Genomic DNA, 15,871 nt, shown 5'->3' with positions numbered 1-15,871 from the left:
TGACAGGAGCCTGCACAAGTTTATGTTTATAAGTGAGAAGAAAAAATTTATTTATTTAAAAACACCAACATCTCCACACAACCGAGATGCAGCTGGGCTTTTCTGTCTTCACTTCAGCAATCAGCACAGACAGACGACCTATCAGCCGATGGTTGTCATGTTTTATATTAATAACCGAAAGTTATTCCCATCTTCTTTCTGGGATTTTCAACAGAAATTATCAAGGACAATTGTTCTTAAAGCTGCCAGTAATGATTATATTAGTAATCCATCACTCTGATGATGATAGATATTGGATAAGGAAAACAAATGGGCACAGTCAGCAGATTTTTGATTTAAACAGTTAAGTTTTTTTTTTTCATTTTTGCACAACATTAGGAATACATAAAAAGATGCATATGAACAAATGATTCAAACCCCTTTTAAAGGAAGAAAATTAATATTTTATTGCCTAAACTGAAATAAAATAGCACACATTCAGTGAATCTGAATCAGATAAGGATTAAACTATGCCGCTTGAGTAGTTTTGGATAAAGTATATTTGCAGACTAAGGCGTTTATGTATGTATGTATATATCACTGCTTTGGCTTAATTAGTTGATTATTGCAACAATCAATTCATTCCGATTAATCTGATTAATTGTTTCAGCCCTAATTGTTTTGTAACTGTATTTTCTTCTGAGGTGTAAAGCGTAGTAAAAGGTAAAAATCACATAATGTCTCAATCACAATCACCTTTGATAATGAACAGAAGAAAGATTTTATGAAAAGTGACTTTGAAGCATAAATTAAGGTTGATATTCCTGAAGTCAAAGTTAATTATCTGCTGTTTTTTTTACCTACTTAAAACTGTTAATTGGGCTGTAAGTATACAGGTTGGACTTTAATTACTTTACATATAATACATAAATAAAACAAGCTGCTGCATGAATCCTCTCAGGCTAACAGGCTCCGTGACCCAGAGCGACACATGAGGTCAATCAGGAAGTACATGCAGTGTGACTCACATGCACAAAGTCATGCATCCAAAACTTAAAACAACCTCACACTGATGATGACATCATCATCATCACATGGTGATTATTTCAGAAATTACATACTAGCCTTTCAAGTTTATTGTGATGTAAACAAAGAAAGCATAGAAACGATTTAATTGTAAATCATCTATTCATATGGAATAGAACTGAACATAATACAAGTTTGTTGAACTTGTAAAGGAAAACATCTAAATGTAACTGTTGTTAAATTGGTATTTATGCAATAATTATGTATCAGGAAGTGGGATGGAAAGCTCACTAAACAGCTGAATGTTTTACAAAAAGCCAAGCAGACCTGAATATACAAAGCTAAAGGAAGAAGAAAATAATTAGTTCTCATTAAATCCAACTGACTCCAAGAACACAGGGAAGTCAAACATGAGGTAAAATGCAGCTAAATATGCAAATGAAACACAAATTCCTGTGTGTTGTGACAGCGTGTGTTCCTGGAGGTTTATTAAAGGTTAAACATGAGGGGAAGCTGCTGCAGAAATGTTGGTTCAGCCATCTGTCAAGCAAGCCGTCTATGAGATAAAGAGAAATGGTTCAGGTACATGGCTAAGGTGTTAGATGAGACAGCAAAAAGCTAAAGCTAAAACAACAGCACCTGACAAGCAGCGGCATAAAGTAAACGGTTTATTTTAGGTGCAAACAAGACTAAATGATTCAGCTTTTAAAGGAAAATGCAGAAAACAGATGAAAGAACTTAAAATATAGACATGCAGAAATGATTTGGAGAAAAGGGTTTATGACCATTTCCCACAAATGTGTGAGAAATATTTAACAGTATCTCCATGTTTTCACAATCCAGCGATTGCAGAAACTCATGTAAAATAAACAGATCCTTGCATTTTTTCTCAATAATGCATAATCGCAAGCTTATTGCTACTTTTCTACAAAAATGCTAGAGAATATTTTGTTTTCGTGACACTAACTCCCACATGAACATGGCAGCATTTCTTCATGTCATTTTGTAGTCCGAGATCAAAATGGAGAGCAGCAGAAATGTAGCTATTTAAGTTCTTTAAAGAATAAAAGTGTTTGTGTGCAATCTCTCTGCTTCTTTGTTCTCTGATCTTGTTTTTTAATACGTAGATTTGGAAGGGGTTTAAAAAGGAAGAAATAATGGAAAATGCCTTGCAAATATTTCTAACCTATCACTGTAAGATACATTTTGCAATCAAAATTAGTGCTTTTGATTGCAAAATGAAAATCACAAAAACAATCGCAAAAGTTGCAAATTTTCATCCCATCAAATTCAGTCTTTAAAGTAAATCTGCAGCATGACTTGAGCTGCATCTGAATTAATCAGATGCAACTGAAACTATATCAAAATAGGTTTAGAAACTATCCTGTGGATAAAGGGAACTGAATTCAAAATCAACTCAAGTACCTTCTCCAATTGTGAAGCATGGTGGTGGAGTAGTAGTGCAATCACTCAAGAACTGCATATCGAAGTATTCTAGAGTCAAACATGAGGCGGTCTGTGTGACAGATGCAGTTTGGCCCAACCAACCCGTATCAATATTGGGACAATAGTCTCAGAGAGCAGAACATTTATAAAAGAATGGCTAAAAAGCTTAAAGGTACTGCAAGTCTAGAACTAAACCTGCTGTTATTTCTTCTACCAAGACTTGACAGAATGATAAAGAAATACAGAACATGACAACTGAGAGGTTTTACTGCTAAACGTTGTTCTAAACTGTTGTCTTACGAAGCTTAATGTGAAAATAAAAGACGACTCAGATGAAGTCCAGACAACTTGATTCAACAAGTGCTTCATTCTTCAGGCTTTCACAGGTAACAACATGTAAATGTGTTTATTTTTCTCCAGTAATTTATGACCAAAAGTGAAGCTTACAGAGTGAGAGAGCAAGAAAAACAACACATCTGCTCCAAGAACTGGGAGCAAAAATTCAACAACAAACGTTTATTACTTTGAGTCTCCTGGGAACCAATTTATTTTTCATGAATACCTCATAAAACCAGGGACTCAAAATGAAAGAACTTCTGTTTCTCTCAGTAAGGGGCAACCAGGAGAAGCAAAATGATTTATTATAACTCTGGATCGAGTAAAAACCAACTGATCTTCTCATACGTAACTAAAAATGCAAAAATAATCCTTGATTTAACTAGTAAATCTTCCAGTTTGTGTGATAAGTTATATTCTGACTTATCAGATTTAATGTTAGTTGGATAATCTGCAGTGTCCTTACATCATTTAACTCGTTGATGCAGTGCACAAACATGCATTGCTGGATCATGTTTCATGCCTGCAGCAACACACCCACAGCAGCGCAGACCTCCACAGGTTCTGATCCGCAGAGCTGTTTTCTATCCAGCCTCAATTTAAAAAGAACAGGATCAGACTTCAGGCAAAACCATGACTCACTGAAGACTGACTTTTGGGCAGCCAATCAGCAGCAAGCGGGAGCATCTCTATTTGTGCTTCTAATGAGAGTCATGGTTCAGCTATGCACCAGCTGTGTGGAAATCCTACACTTTATTCCAGCCACACCTCCTGCTCAAAAACTGAGAGCGAGAGGAAAGGAGGAGACAAGAAAAAATATAAGCTGAAACAAAAATCTCCTCTTCCCAGCATGGTGACGGCAGAACAAGCTGCTTACGCCTGGTTCACACGGATTTTAAAACTGTCTGGCAATTTTCAAAACCTAAGAGATCAAACACAACAATAAAAAAATGTAACTGGTTCGTGTGGTGTTGAGTTACACAAATCGATTTCCTTCACCAACAGTCAGACGGGAACTCTCTCAAAACCTCTCGAGACCCAAAGTGAGTTCAGGGTAAACAAACATGGCCGACTGGGAAGAAGCAATGGCGACAGTTTTTCTCTATCTTTAACAGAGAAATAATGTTACAAAGGTGTCTACAACGTTCACTGGACTTTCTGGGCCTTCATGACAGTTATATGGTCTTTTTTATTTAGAACTTCCCTCCATGTTTCCTTCGCCTCGCTTTCTGATTGGCTAAAGATCACATTCAACTGGCTGCGTTCTCGTTTGTCATCAGGAATAAAACACACTGCAATATCAGGCAAAGACTATCCAACATGTTGATTTTTTCCTATTTTAGATAGGAGTGGCACAGATGTCCTTCCAAGTGGATTGGATCTCAACACACAACATAAATTAAGATTACCTTAATCCCAATAATTTGGGGTGTTCTTATGATTGTCAGAAGGGAATAACGGGACAAAAATCAAGCAGCCTTTCACACTCCAGCTGCAAAAGTCAGTGAAACTTAAGTATATCTTAATGAAAACATGGTTTCAGTACTTTGCAAAAGTATTCAAACCCTTTGAACTTTGCTGCATTCCAGCCACACCCTTCAGTTTAATGGGATTTTAAAAGACAAAGTAGTGCATCACTGTAAAGTGGGAGGAAATTAAACAAGGCTTTTCTTTTCTTTTTACGAATGAAAATCTGAAGTATTGCACAGACATGTTCTTAGTCTTTGAGTTGAAAGCATGTTTTTGTTTTGCAGTCTGGAGACTGACATCATCGTCCATTCCTCTTTGCAAAACACCTCAACCTCCGTCAGATTGGAAGGAGAATATTCATGAAGATCAGTTTAAGGTTTTGTCTCAGATTCAGGACTAGGATATTCCAACATTAATATACCTGAATTTGAACCACTTCATCTGTCCTTTCAACTGACTGCATCACGTTCCACATGTCTGCTGCACCAACTGAAGAAAGTTCAAGAGGCAATAATACTTTTGCGAGACAAGACAAACAGGCTACTGGGGATTGGCCAAATACAGCCCCTTGTAGTTTTTACTGGTTCAAATCAAAGTATTCCTGCACAGTTAAAACACTGAGTAAACAATAGCACTGAAGGCAGTCCACAATAATTTAATATGGCACACACCCTCATTTCAACATGAGCAATGAAGCTGCAACATAAGTCATCTGAGCTGCTGCATGATAATGCAATAGCAACTCTTAAACCTGAGGACTTCTGCAGGAAGGCCGACACCCAATTTACAAAACTATAAGCCGTAAAAATAACATTCAAACCCATTAAATATGTTGCAATCTTTGTAAAAGAGTTTGTGTTTCAATCCATCTGCAGCAGATGGCTTACGTCTGGCTTAAGTTTGGTTTTCTTTAACAGCATAAAAATACATCGGCATAATAAGATTATCAGATAGCAGCATATCAATTCAAGATGAAAACGCAACTTTAAGAGGTCGGGTGAAGTTTAGTTGGTTCTGTGGAAAACCTTCAAAAAGAGTTTCACTCTCCAACTCAATATGTATAAAATAACATAAGGAGAAAAAGAATGAAAGAGAGAAAAGTCTGTCTTAAGTTATGCATAATTTATTTGATATTATTTAAACCCCAAACCAAACAGAATTAAGAAGAAAATAGTGTTTTTTCTGCTTTTCCAAAGCAGAAAAAAGGGAGTTTCTAATTTTGATACATTTCATGAACAAGTTTTTTGAGTGTCTGACCTGCAGATCACCAATCTATACAAAACTGATCAATTTAAATCACTCATTTACTATCAACATTTAATCTGTACTAAAAACTGAAAGTGAACTACTATCTAGCCAGATACCAATCATCAATCAGTCCAAACAAAAGTCAATTAAAAATACAAAAACATGAGAAAGAGGCATTGTCTTCTTCACAATGATGCAGGTATTAAAGAACAAAAACAACCATGTCCACTTTTAATTAGAATTAGCCAACAACATCTACAAAATAGAACATATAATATTAACATGCAGACTTTTCATTATTCTGCTTAAAATAAAGCACAAAGAAAGAACAGTGGCCTTCCATTCTAACAGATGCTTTCCTGGATGAGATCTGCTGTTATTAAACTAAATACTTTATGTTTAATGCTGCAGGACATTTTCCAGAAACAATGCCAGGCCAAACATTTACTTGCTTTCGCCAATGAACAAATAAAAACAGGACATAATCCCATTAAGACTCCATTGTAACCATTGAAAACCCCCAACTTCACGTTAATGCAATCACCCATACAAAATGTTATACCTGTTGGTTGCAAAAATATCACAACTCTACTTTCTTTACAGTAAAACATTCTTTATCAGTTTTCCAATTAATATTAACAGCTCTTAAACATCATGACTCAGTATAAAGATTTCCAACCAGATTTGAATTAGTTTCTACAATTTTGCTAATCTGTCATTTAAGAAATACGTTGTCAATTTTAAGACTTTAAACTTAGTTTTCTACTGCAAACTACTTTTTTAACTTCAAACTAAAACATCAATCAGGTAAATTGACACTTTCTACGTATCGAACAGTAAAAAAAACATTTATAAAAAAAACATTTACATCATGTTTATTGTGTGAAATGATCTTAACTTTAGCATCAGTGTTACCATTATTATTGACATCAGAATTATTTAGTTTTCATCTTACTCATAATGGCTGCTGTATTAAATGATTACATGACTAATCTGAATACACAACACTAAGCAGAGTGAATACTCTAAGTACTTTCAATTAGCTTCATGCTAATACTTGAAGTTCATAAATGATAATATTGTTGTTTTGAGACCATTTTCAAATAATATAATGGTAATGGCATAATAATTCAAGTTTGCCCTCCCAATGATTCATGAACTTTAATGTCCAACAAGCATTTAACACTGAAAAAAATAATAAAATGGAAAAAAGGGGGCTAGGAAACACTAGCCCCTTTTCTGAGGCTTAACTACTTCATTAAAACATACGTTTTAAAGTTTAGTTGAAGGAAAAGAAAAAAACTAAACTTAAACTTCAAATACAATGCAAAGAATATAGAAAAATCTCAATCTTTCGGCTTATGCAGCTCGTCAACATTTTTCATTTTTCATGTAAGATCATCATCATCTCTCCCACTTCTAGTCATACTGGTTGTTTCCTCTAAACGCTGCAACCGGCTGATTCTCCACCTGAGACTAAAGGTAGTTTGACTGGATTTAAATGGAAACCAGCTCCCAGGAAGGCTTACTAAGCCTATTTGGCTCCAGGGATGAATAGCAACTCACTGCATCACAACACAAAAGGCCATCTGTTTCAACAAGGAAACGATTGTTCAGTAGATTTACTATTTCTCACACACTGATATTTTAGATGTGCTACACCATGGGAGGTGCTAAAGGACAAAAACAGTTATGTTTAGGCATAGTTTCACTCAAAAGAAAGAAATATTCTTCTACAAATTCAAAAGATGACGACAAAAATGTGCAGATTAAACTCTTGTAGGTTAAAGTAAAGGAGAGGCTTTGACATTGTTTCCATTCCTCCTGCAGAGCGGCGCAGAGAGCAGCCCAGCCCTTTGGCACTTGAGAACGTGAGATCTCCACCCAGGCGGTGTCAGACCAGTGCACACATATGAAGATTGGAGGAGGAGGAAGAGGAGGAGGGAGGAGGAAACCGCTCCACTGCTTCACTGCTGCTGGTTGTGAAAACAGACTCACTGTTTCCTTCAAGGTTAACACCAACGGTGGAGGGAACAAAAAGGGGTTTCACCAAAACCTTTCTATTCACCGTCAAGTCACGCCCAATAATAACTCATCTCAACCAAACTCCTCTGACTCAGACTCGCCTCAACTCCACTGTAACTTTAAGAGAACAGGATTATTTAGGACATTGCACCAATTTAACCCTTAGATGTCTGAATTAATTCAGCCATTTTTGAATATTTCTTATTTTATCTTCAGCTCAACTACACCCATCAGACCACACTTCACTTAAACCTACTTTATTAACATATTGAACACAAAAAACATCAAAACTTAAATTAAACCACCTAAAATAACCAACTTAAGTTAAAGTGGAAATTTTTAGGGGGTTTTCCTTCCACAATATTTATATTAAATTAAATTCAGTTTATTTATATGGCAACAATTCAAAACACGTCTTTAACGGCATCTTTCACCTAAAAATACATCGGCATAATAACAATTTCTGCTTAATGAACCATATGGGGCCTTAAGCAGAAATAGTTTTGGGGCCCATTCTGTTCAAACCATCAGCACCATTAACAGTTTTTCAGTACAAATGTGGGGAATCCTGGGAGAGGGGCCTTTAATTTGCTGAGATGTTTTTATAGACAAACCAAATCTCAGACACAAACAAACTACATGAACAACAATCATCTCTATGCTAGGAGTGTACAATTCTTTAAATGTTAAAACATTTTGGATTATTGATACAGAAACCATCAAAAACAAACTAGATATCTATACACCTGAATAAATAAAGTAAATTCAAGCTATATGCTTTTACAGACTTCTTTTATGCTTCAAATTTCACCACAGCATTGCTTTTTTTGGAGGAAAAGGAATAATTGGGACAAAGTTCTCTCAAGGTTTCAGAAATATGCTAATTTGTTCAGTCTGAGTTGTGTTTGGATGCGTCATGGTAACAACAGAAAACATAGTATTGGTTCAGCCTGCAGTCTGTAGTTTACCCGTCTGACTTCATTCCTCAGACTTCTGATACTCTGACCAGATAGCTTCTTCATTTCCTACTATAAAGTTTAGTCATCTAACTCAACATGTCTCATGAAATGAACCACATCTGAGCACCAAAAGCTTTTTATATGTTTAAATTCTTAAGAGTTAACCGGCTTGTTTCCTTCAGTGATCACATGAACAACATTCCTGTTATGCTCCTCTGGTTTTCCAGCCTTCTGGTTAATCAAGTAATTATGAATAACAGCTGAAACTGAACTACTTTCTAAAGCTTGACTGTGAATCTAACTCTATATTCTTCATTTCAGAGTTGGTTTAAGAATTTGGAGGACAATTAAAGCCAAACTTAAAAAGCTGCAGAACAAGACCAACAACCTGGAATGATAAAAACTGAGCCACCCTTTGTTTCTACCACAGCAGAACATGAAAGAGCCGTTCACTGTGAACTTATTTTCTAAGCAATCAAAGTGTGTCATTACCTCAGACTGTGCTGCTGCACACACTGCTGATCAAATCTCATTCCAGGAATATTTGCAGGGAGACGAGATCAAGTCCAGTGAGAATGAGGCCACTGAAATACCATCAGAACTGCTTCACTGCTCACCTTTCCACCAAGAGGGTGTTTATTCTGTATCACACATCTATGCTACCACCCTGTCTACGTCTCTTTCTTTAACCACTGGGTTCGTTATTTTTATGTCAATCCATCATTTACTGGTGCAACTGACACCATGCAAGAGTTTCTCATCAAATAAACTGAGGTTTCTGTCAGTTTTTAAATAATAATAATAATATATTCAATTGCATTTAATTTTCATGAACAACCTGAACAGGGGTGTGGACATCAACCAGATAAATACATGTAACATTTTCTCCATAATGAAAAATAAATAAATTAATTAAAAGACTGCCTTAAGTTATGAGCTATTAATCTGCAGTGGCCTGAACTTAATCTCATAACTGCGTTCAGGTCAAACTGTGGGATGCAGATAAACTAATACTGAGGAAGACTGAACATTAAGTTCTGCTTGTTGATAAAAATTAGATTAACTAATTACTCCATTACAAAACCTTGAACTAGCTTTATAAAATTCGACAACTACAAATAAAACATCCGACAATCATTTCAGAGATTTCAATTCTGTATCAACTTATTAACCTGAACACCAAAAAAAGATAAAACATTTACATTCTGTGCAGAGATACAGAGTGCCTTATTATACGATGAATGGATTTTCCAGCAGATATTAACCAGATCCACATCATATGAACTAATATGGACTTGCCTCTATTTTTGTATGCATTTTGGTTTTTTTAATGTCTTCACTGCTGTTTGAACAACAAACGGCCCCCATAATAAAGTTTACTTCACTAATTAGATGATTTTATCAAACATTGATTAAATTCATGTAATTTTACGGTCAGGATAGATAACTCCCCTCTTGATTCCAACATTTCAGAGCGTTCAGGCCCAGATGTGAGCAGACTGTGTGAAAGTGTCATGGGGAGCTGTGAGGTCAGTGTGATAGAGGTGAAGCAGATACAGTATCTTCTGCGAGGACAGCGAAGGCTGAGTGTCGTTCAGGGCCAAAGTTCACCTCATGTTAGATTAATCAACTCCTTAAATTAGGAAAACAATGAGCTGACCAGCAGCTCTGTCTGATTTCATTAAAAACGCTGCAGCAGGTTAACACCTCTGTGAACTACATCCAGCGAAACACAGTAGTCGGCGATTTTCTCTCCTCTGTTATGGCTGTTATTGATGACCATCATATTTGTGCTGCTGTGGGCTTATAACATAAAAGATGGAATCGTTCAATCATTCAACCTGCTGCACTTCATTTTAAAGACTCACATTTATTTCTCTTTAACTTCACTTATTTTACTCTTAAGAAATCAGACAGATGTAATACCTGATGATGTACCAATCCCCTTTTTTCACTTCCGATATCTGAGGTTCAGTTTCGGCCGATACGGATCCGATTCAGAAAAACAGCACTTACTTTAAAAACAGACATAAATGTACTGACTTACAAAAGTATTTGATGACTCCACGAGTGCAGACTGACTAGATCTGCCCTTATGGATTGGGCACATTGACACTGATATCCGCTCTAAAATATTTTTAAAATTATGACTAATACAGATATTAATACTGAATCAGTGCAGCTCTAATAATACCACCTAAAATAGCTGGTAAGATGAGAAAATAAAATCCTAATGAATTGACTTATACGACCAAAACTTTCCACTCCAACATATCTGATCTTTTATGCACACGCCCACTTCAAATACATTCCTGCATTCTCAGCATGCAAGGAACTGGTACTGCATGCCATTTGTCATTATGAAGAAAAAAATGACAGCAATGTGGAAGATGTGTGTCCAGTCGGCTTCCTCCTCGTCCATTTCATAAGCTTCACTGCACAAAGACATGCAGCTATGACAAGAATGGCAGAAATTACAGTAGAGTGAGTCCTGAAGGACAGCTTCAAGAGTTCACTGGCTTTTAATTGCATTTCTAACAAGGGAAATTAAAATAAAGCAGTTAATTATCAGAGTCAGGCCAACAAGCATATTAATGACTGAATTTCCTGATGTTGCTGATTTGTTTTTCTGTTTTTGCTCCTAGATGTCACCGGAGTAATTTTACTGGAACACATGGTCTGGAAAAATGTCAGATGAAATGTCAACAAAACCTAAAGCGACACTTTAAGCTGTTTTAGCATGTATGGAATTATGCAGTCCAACCCAATTTTAGCTTTTATTGCTAGCTTTGTTTTCAAAAGCAACAATAACGCCTGTCACAAAAACACATTTCCTGGACAATAAACTAGTCCAGAAATTATTGTGATAAATGATAATATTGTCGTTTTAAGACCATTTTCAAGCAATGAATTGATAATGGCACAATGATGTAAATTTGCCTTATCAAAGACCAATAAACTTTAATTTTGCTGAGAACTGGAAGATAGCTTAAATTTCCAGCAACTAAAAACAATAAATAAAACGGCAATAAAAAACAAACACAACCAAACCCTATAGAAAATGAATTATGAAGTCTATGTAAACAAAATTGCCCTTCAAAAAATATTAATCATCTAAATTATCTTGCTCATTTTAATTCATCTTGTGACTAATTGATTAGTTATGGAAATTATGGAGTTACTAGTCTGGACAGATTATGACTAAAAATCCCTCTGGGTGGAAAATCTTGCAGAAAACAACAACAAAAAAAGCATTCATATGAAGTGCTTCATGATAAACTAAAGGTAGTGCCCACTTGAAGATTTAAACTAATATATATTTACATTTGGTGAGTTTATCATCAATTTAAGAAACGTTAAGTGTCTACGGATCAGATTTTGATAAAAAGAAGAAATTATTTCCTGTTGATTAACAGATCAAGAGGTAGACTGACTCGGATTTCATTTTAAAACAAGCAAAAATATTGACTTCCTCACAAAGAAATAACAGATTTCTGATATTATCCTTCTTTTGTGTTGGACAAACCAGTGATTGAACTAGGACGTCTTATTCTTAACAGACTTAAAGAGCTACTTAATACCAAGTCCAATCTGGCGTAAGAAGGTAAAAATGAGTCTGTTAACCATGGCTGAGATTCTGCTCCTGATCCATTTGATGCATTGCCACATTCCTAAGTAAAGGCAACAAAACACTGATAGGATAAAATCAGAACTCACCCAGGGCGGCAGCTCCGTTGCTGGCAGACTCTGCCTCGCGGCCGTATCCTTGTGATCTAGGAACGCCAAAGCCCGGTTTATCCTGTAGTCCTTGCTGCCATGGTTCTTCCTCCAGTAAAAAAGCATGGCGAGTCCAATCAGAACCCAGCTGAAGCTGAACTCAAAGTATCCCAATATGTAGATGGGGAATACGATGGCAAATGTTTTGGCAAATTTAATCCACATTTGAGAGACGTCGGCCAGTGAAGACGGCTGCTCCTCTTCCAGCTGCTCCGGGGCCAGAGGCGGACCCGGTGGCGGCGGTACCTGGTTCCCACTGGGCGCTGGGACAGGTCCATTTGCCCTGGTGCCTGGTCCTGCAGTACCCTCCATCCTGTTGCTCATTTCCTCACTGTAAAGACATTTTTGACAGTGATTTTTAGGGGAGCCTTTCACAGTATTATCACAAGGATGTGGAGTCGTCCTCAGACAGGACGCTCTGATAGGTGGTGACAGCGCTTTGGCACACCGCAGAGGCAGACAGACAGAGCTGTCATGGGCTGGTGAAGAGCTGCAACACTGGCAGCCAGCAGGCTAAACATAGCGCTAAATAAACTGGCTGGAGTTAGAAATGAAAGAAGAAGGTTATGACTTTGATTTGAATATTAGAGGAGGATTTCAGGGCTCAGAAAACAATTAAAACAATGTAAACAAGGGAATAAGTGTGAGACAAGACATTATTATTGCAGCAGGTATGAAGCTCAACTGTCTATTAAAGAGAAGATTGTTTAAGCTGCTGCAAAAATAACTGGCGAGGTTATTTTTGCTGATGGGTAGAGCTGGAAAGTAAATAAAATATTATAGATATGGCAATAGATGAATATCACTGAACCGCACAGCATTCTGGGCAATGTAGGCAGAGGAAAGGCAACCTATCACAGCCAGCTAGGTAAGGTTGGTGGCATCAACTGATGCTCTGTGGTTACCTAGCAACTCACTCACTCACTCTTTGGTTACCTAGCAACTCACTCACTCACTCTTTGGTTACCCAGGAACAACATGTTGAGCAACTTGCACTGCAGCAGTTTAAGGTTTTACCACTGTGTCTTCTCATAACTGATTAAAAATTTAAAAAACAACAGTGTGGATAAAAACAATTCAGAAATCGCATTTTCCAAAACTGGATTTAAAAAAAAAAAAAGCAACAAACTTCCCCTCTCTAAAGTGTATCTATTATACTAAACAAATGTAAGTTTTTTTAATGAATTGCTTCTTTAAATTTATGACAGAAATTATTTAATGGCAAAGAAAGAATTGGTCAATCACATTGACTATTTGATTATTATAACTTTTGGTACATCTTTAAACCAGTGTTGTGAAATCCAGGCCTCGAGGGCCGGTATCCTTCAACATTTAGCTGTGTCTCTGTCCAGACACTCTTAAATAACTCTGTCCAGACACTCTTAAATAAAACCTGAATTACCTCCAGCAAGCAGTCAGGCTCCACAGAGCTCTGCTAATGGCCCAGTTATCTGATTCAGGTGTGCTGAAGAAGATAAACATCTAAAAGATACCAGGCCTTCAGGACTGTTGACATGCCTGATGTAACAGATATCTGACCAAGAGGAAACATGAACACATCATCTCTATTTAAAATATGATCATAAATTCAGGTTGACAGCATCAAAACAAACTGTCTCACATTTTCAACACGAGTTTGCTGTACACATGTTTTTTTTTGTTTTGTTTTTAAAAAGTTTGACCTAAATAGCTGCATGGTGATAACCCTGTTGAGTAAAAATAAACATCAGATGCAATAATGAATTCAAAAACTGTTTTTATATGCCAAACGTAAATGAATATGGCTTGTAGAGATTTAAATTAATAGCACTGTCATAAAACGTTGGAATGTGAAAAGTCACCTTTGCTATGTATAAATTAAAAAGCTTTATAAATACCACTGTTATAAATCTATGGTAGCATTTGCCATCTAGAAACTCTACATCCTATAAACTCATTTGAAGCTATTAGCCTGACTTTTATTTAAAATCAAACTTCCTTTAAATAAAGTTTGATACCCATAAAATGCTGTTTTCATATATTGTTGTAAATTGTTATTAAAACAAGCTTTCTTCTGCACATGCCAGGCATAAGGAAATTGATCAGAGTTTTTTTTTTGAGTATGCCCAATTGTAACTTTTTTGTTGCTACATGTTTTCATTAAATATCTCCCACACAGTGTTTACTTGGAAAATATTTCAGCTGCATTTATTTTAGCAACAATAGCACACACAGATGTAGTTCTAAAGAAGAACAGGGCTGACTTCATCAACTACTTTGAGCCAGGTAGCTATAAAAGTCAAATGCACTGGCTAATGTATTCCAGTAAGGTGATTTACAAGTTTCAATATTTCCTGCAGATCTGCCACTCCACCCATTACTTCAGTCAAAAACGACACCAGAGGCAGGCAGATGGAGTTAAAATAAGCCCAGGCTGTGCCTAAAACATAAAAGGTGGAGTCTTTGCAACTCAAATGTTGTCAATGTTTTCAAACACCAGCTGATCGGCTGGCTTCTTGTACCTTTTGTGATGTCATCTACATGTGTTCAGTGCACTTAATAAAAAGATGTATTTTGTGAAGTCCTGTAATCCTCCTTAGCTAATTAATTATTCCACAGCATGTTGTTATTAAAAGTCAACTTCATCTGCTGTCATGCCATCTAAAAAGTATTAAAAAGGACATTAATAGTGAAATTACTTGCAGGAAAACTATGCAGGCCATTCGGTTAAATTCGGTTTCAATAATAAATTCCCAACTCTTTTGGTTTGTTTAATATTTTAACTTTGAAAAGTCTCTCACCTCATTCCTCTACCATTACTCACTGTAACGAATGCTCAAAGCTGTTATGAAAGCAGATATTTTACCAACATATTTAACGTTTTTTTAGGGTATGTCAAAGCCGAATCAAATGAAATAGAATAATTAATAAATTTTTTATCAACAAACCACTTTTGACGTGTCCAAATTTGATGTTTGATATTATGTATCTTAACTGGAACAGTTTTTGAACCGAGTCCGCCGTGACGACACACTGACACGTATGAAGGCACTTCACCGGTGTTACGTACAGTAAAAAAAAACAACTACTTGTTCCTCAACGGCTAAAACTGAGCAAACAGCCCACTCACCTATGTCCTCCAGCAGCATTCGCTCTATCCGAAACAAAAAACAGGGAAAATTCAATCGAGCAGCTGCTTCCTCTGCATGCCGACCAGCTAAACTCCGACAGCCCTGTTCCCTCCTCTGTTCATCCTCCAGTCTGTGAAGGAGAGCCGTCCGTCTCAGCAAATCTGCAGGAAGCTGTCATCGCGAGAAAACAAGTCACCGACAAGGAGGGAGCTTCAAACAGACCCAGCTACAACAGACGCGGGCGCCATCTGGTGGCGGAACGTAACAGTCACGTTATCCAAACGAGTCAGCTCATTTTTATCCATTCATGGCGGAACGTTCAGTTCAGCGAGGCTGGTGTAAAAACATCAGAAAGATGGTTTGACTATATTTAATGAGAGAAAATATTCAGCTGAAGCCAAAATTATGTAGCCTATTAATATAAGTAAATTAAAAAAAACAACTATTCTAAGTCTGAAATGAGTTTTAATCATCCCTAATTTACATTAAATTGTG

General features: G+C 36.5%; 1 protein-coding gene across 4 annotated transcripts in view; it reads right to left on the bottom strand.

Moving 5' to 3' along the window:
• esyt2a (extended synaptotagmin-like protein 2a) overlaps positions 1-15,593 on the bottom strand; it is a 40,976-nt gene extending 25,383 nt beyond the window's left edge. For 2 of the 4 annotated variants that reach the window (XM_007551976.2, XM_016671510.1), the window contains exons 1-2: positions 15,376-15,593; positions 12,207-12,597 (exon numbers count right to left, since the gene is read on the bottom strand). In XM_007551976.2, coding sequence (XP_007552038.1) covers positions 12,207-12,590 — 384 coding nt within the window. In that variant the 5' untranslated portion in view covers positions 12,591-12,597; positions 15,376-15,593. The remainder of the gene's footprint in view (positions 1-12,206; positions 12,598-15,375) is intronic. The other 2 variants (XM_007551977.2, XM_007551979.2) reach the window with 1 other exon arrangement.
• Between the last annotated feature and the right edge of the window lie 278 nt (positions 15,594-15,871).

Source organism: Poecilia formosa, unplaced genomic scaffold (genome assembly GCF_000485575.1).
Source record: "Poecilia formosa unplaced genomic scaffold, Poecilia_formosa-5.1.2 Scaffold45, whole genome shotgun sequence".
In the NCBI taxonomy this organism is placed as follows: domain Eukaryota; kingdom Metazoa; phylum Chordata; class Actinopteri; order Cyprinodontiformes; family Poeciliidae; genus Poecilia; species Poecilia formosa.
This window is presented reverse-complemented; position numbering and strand designations above follow the sequence as displayed.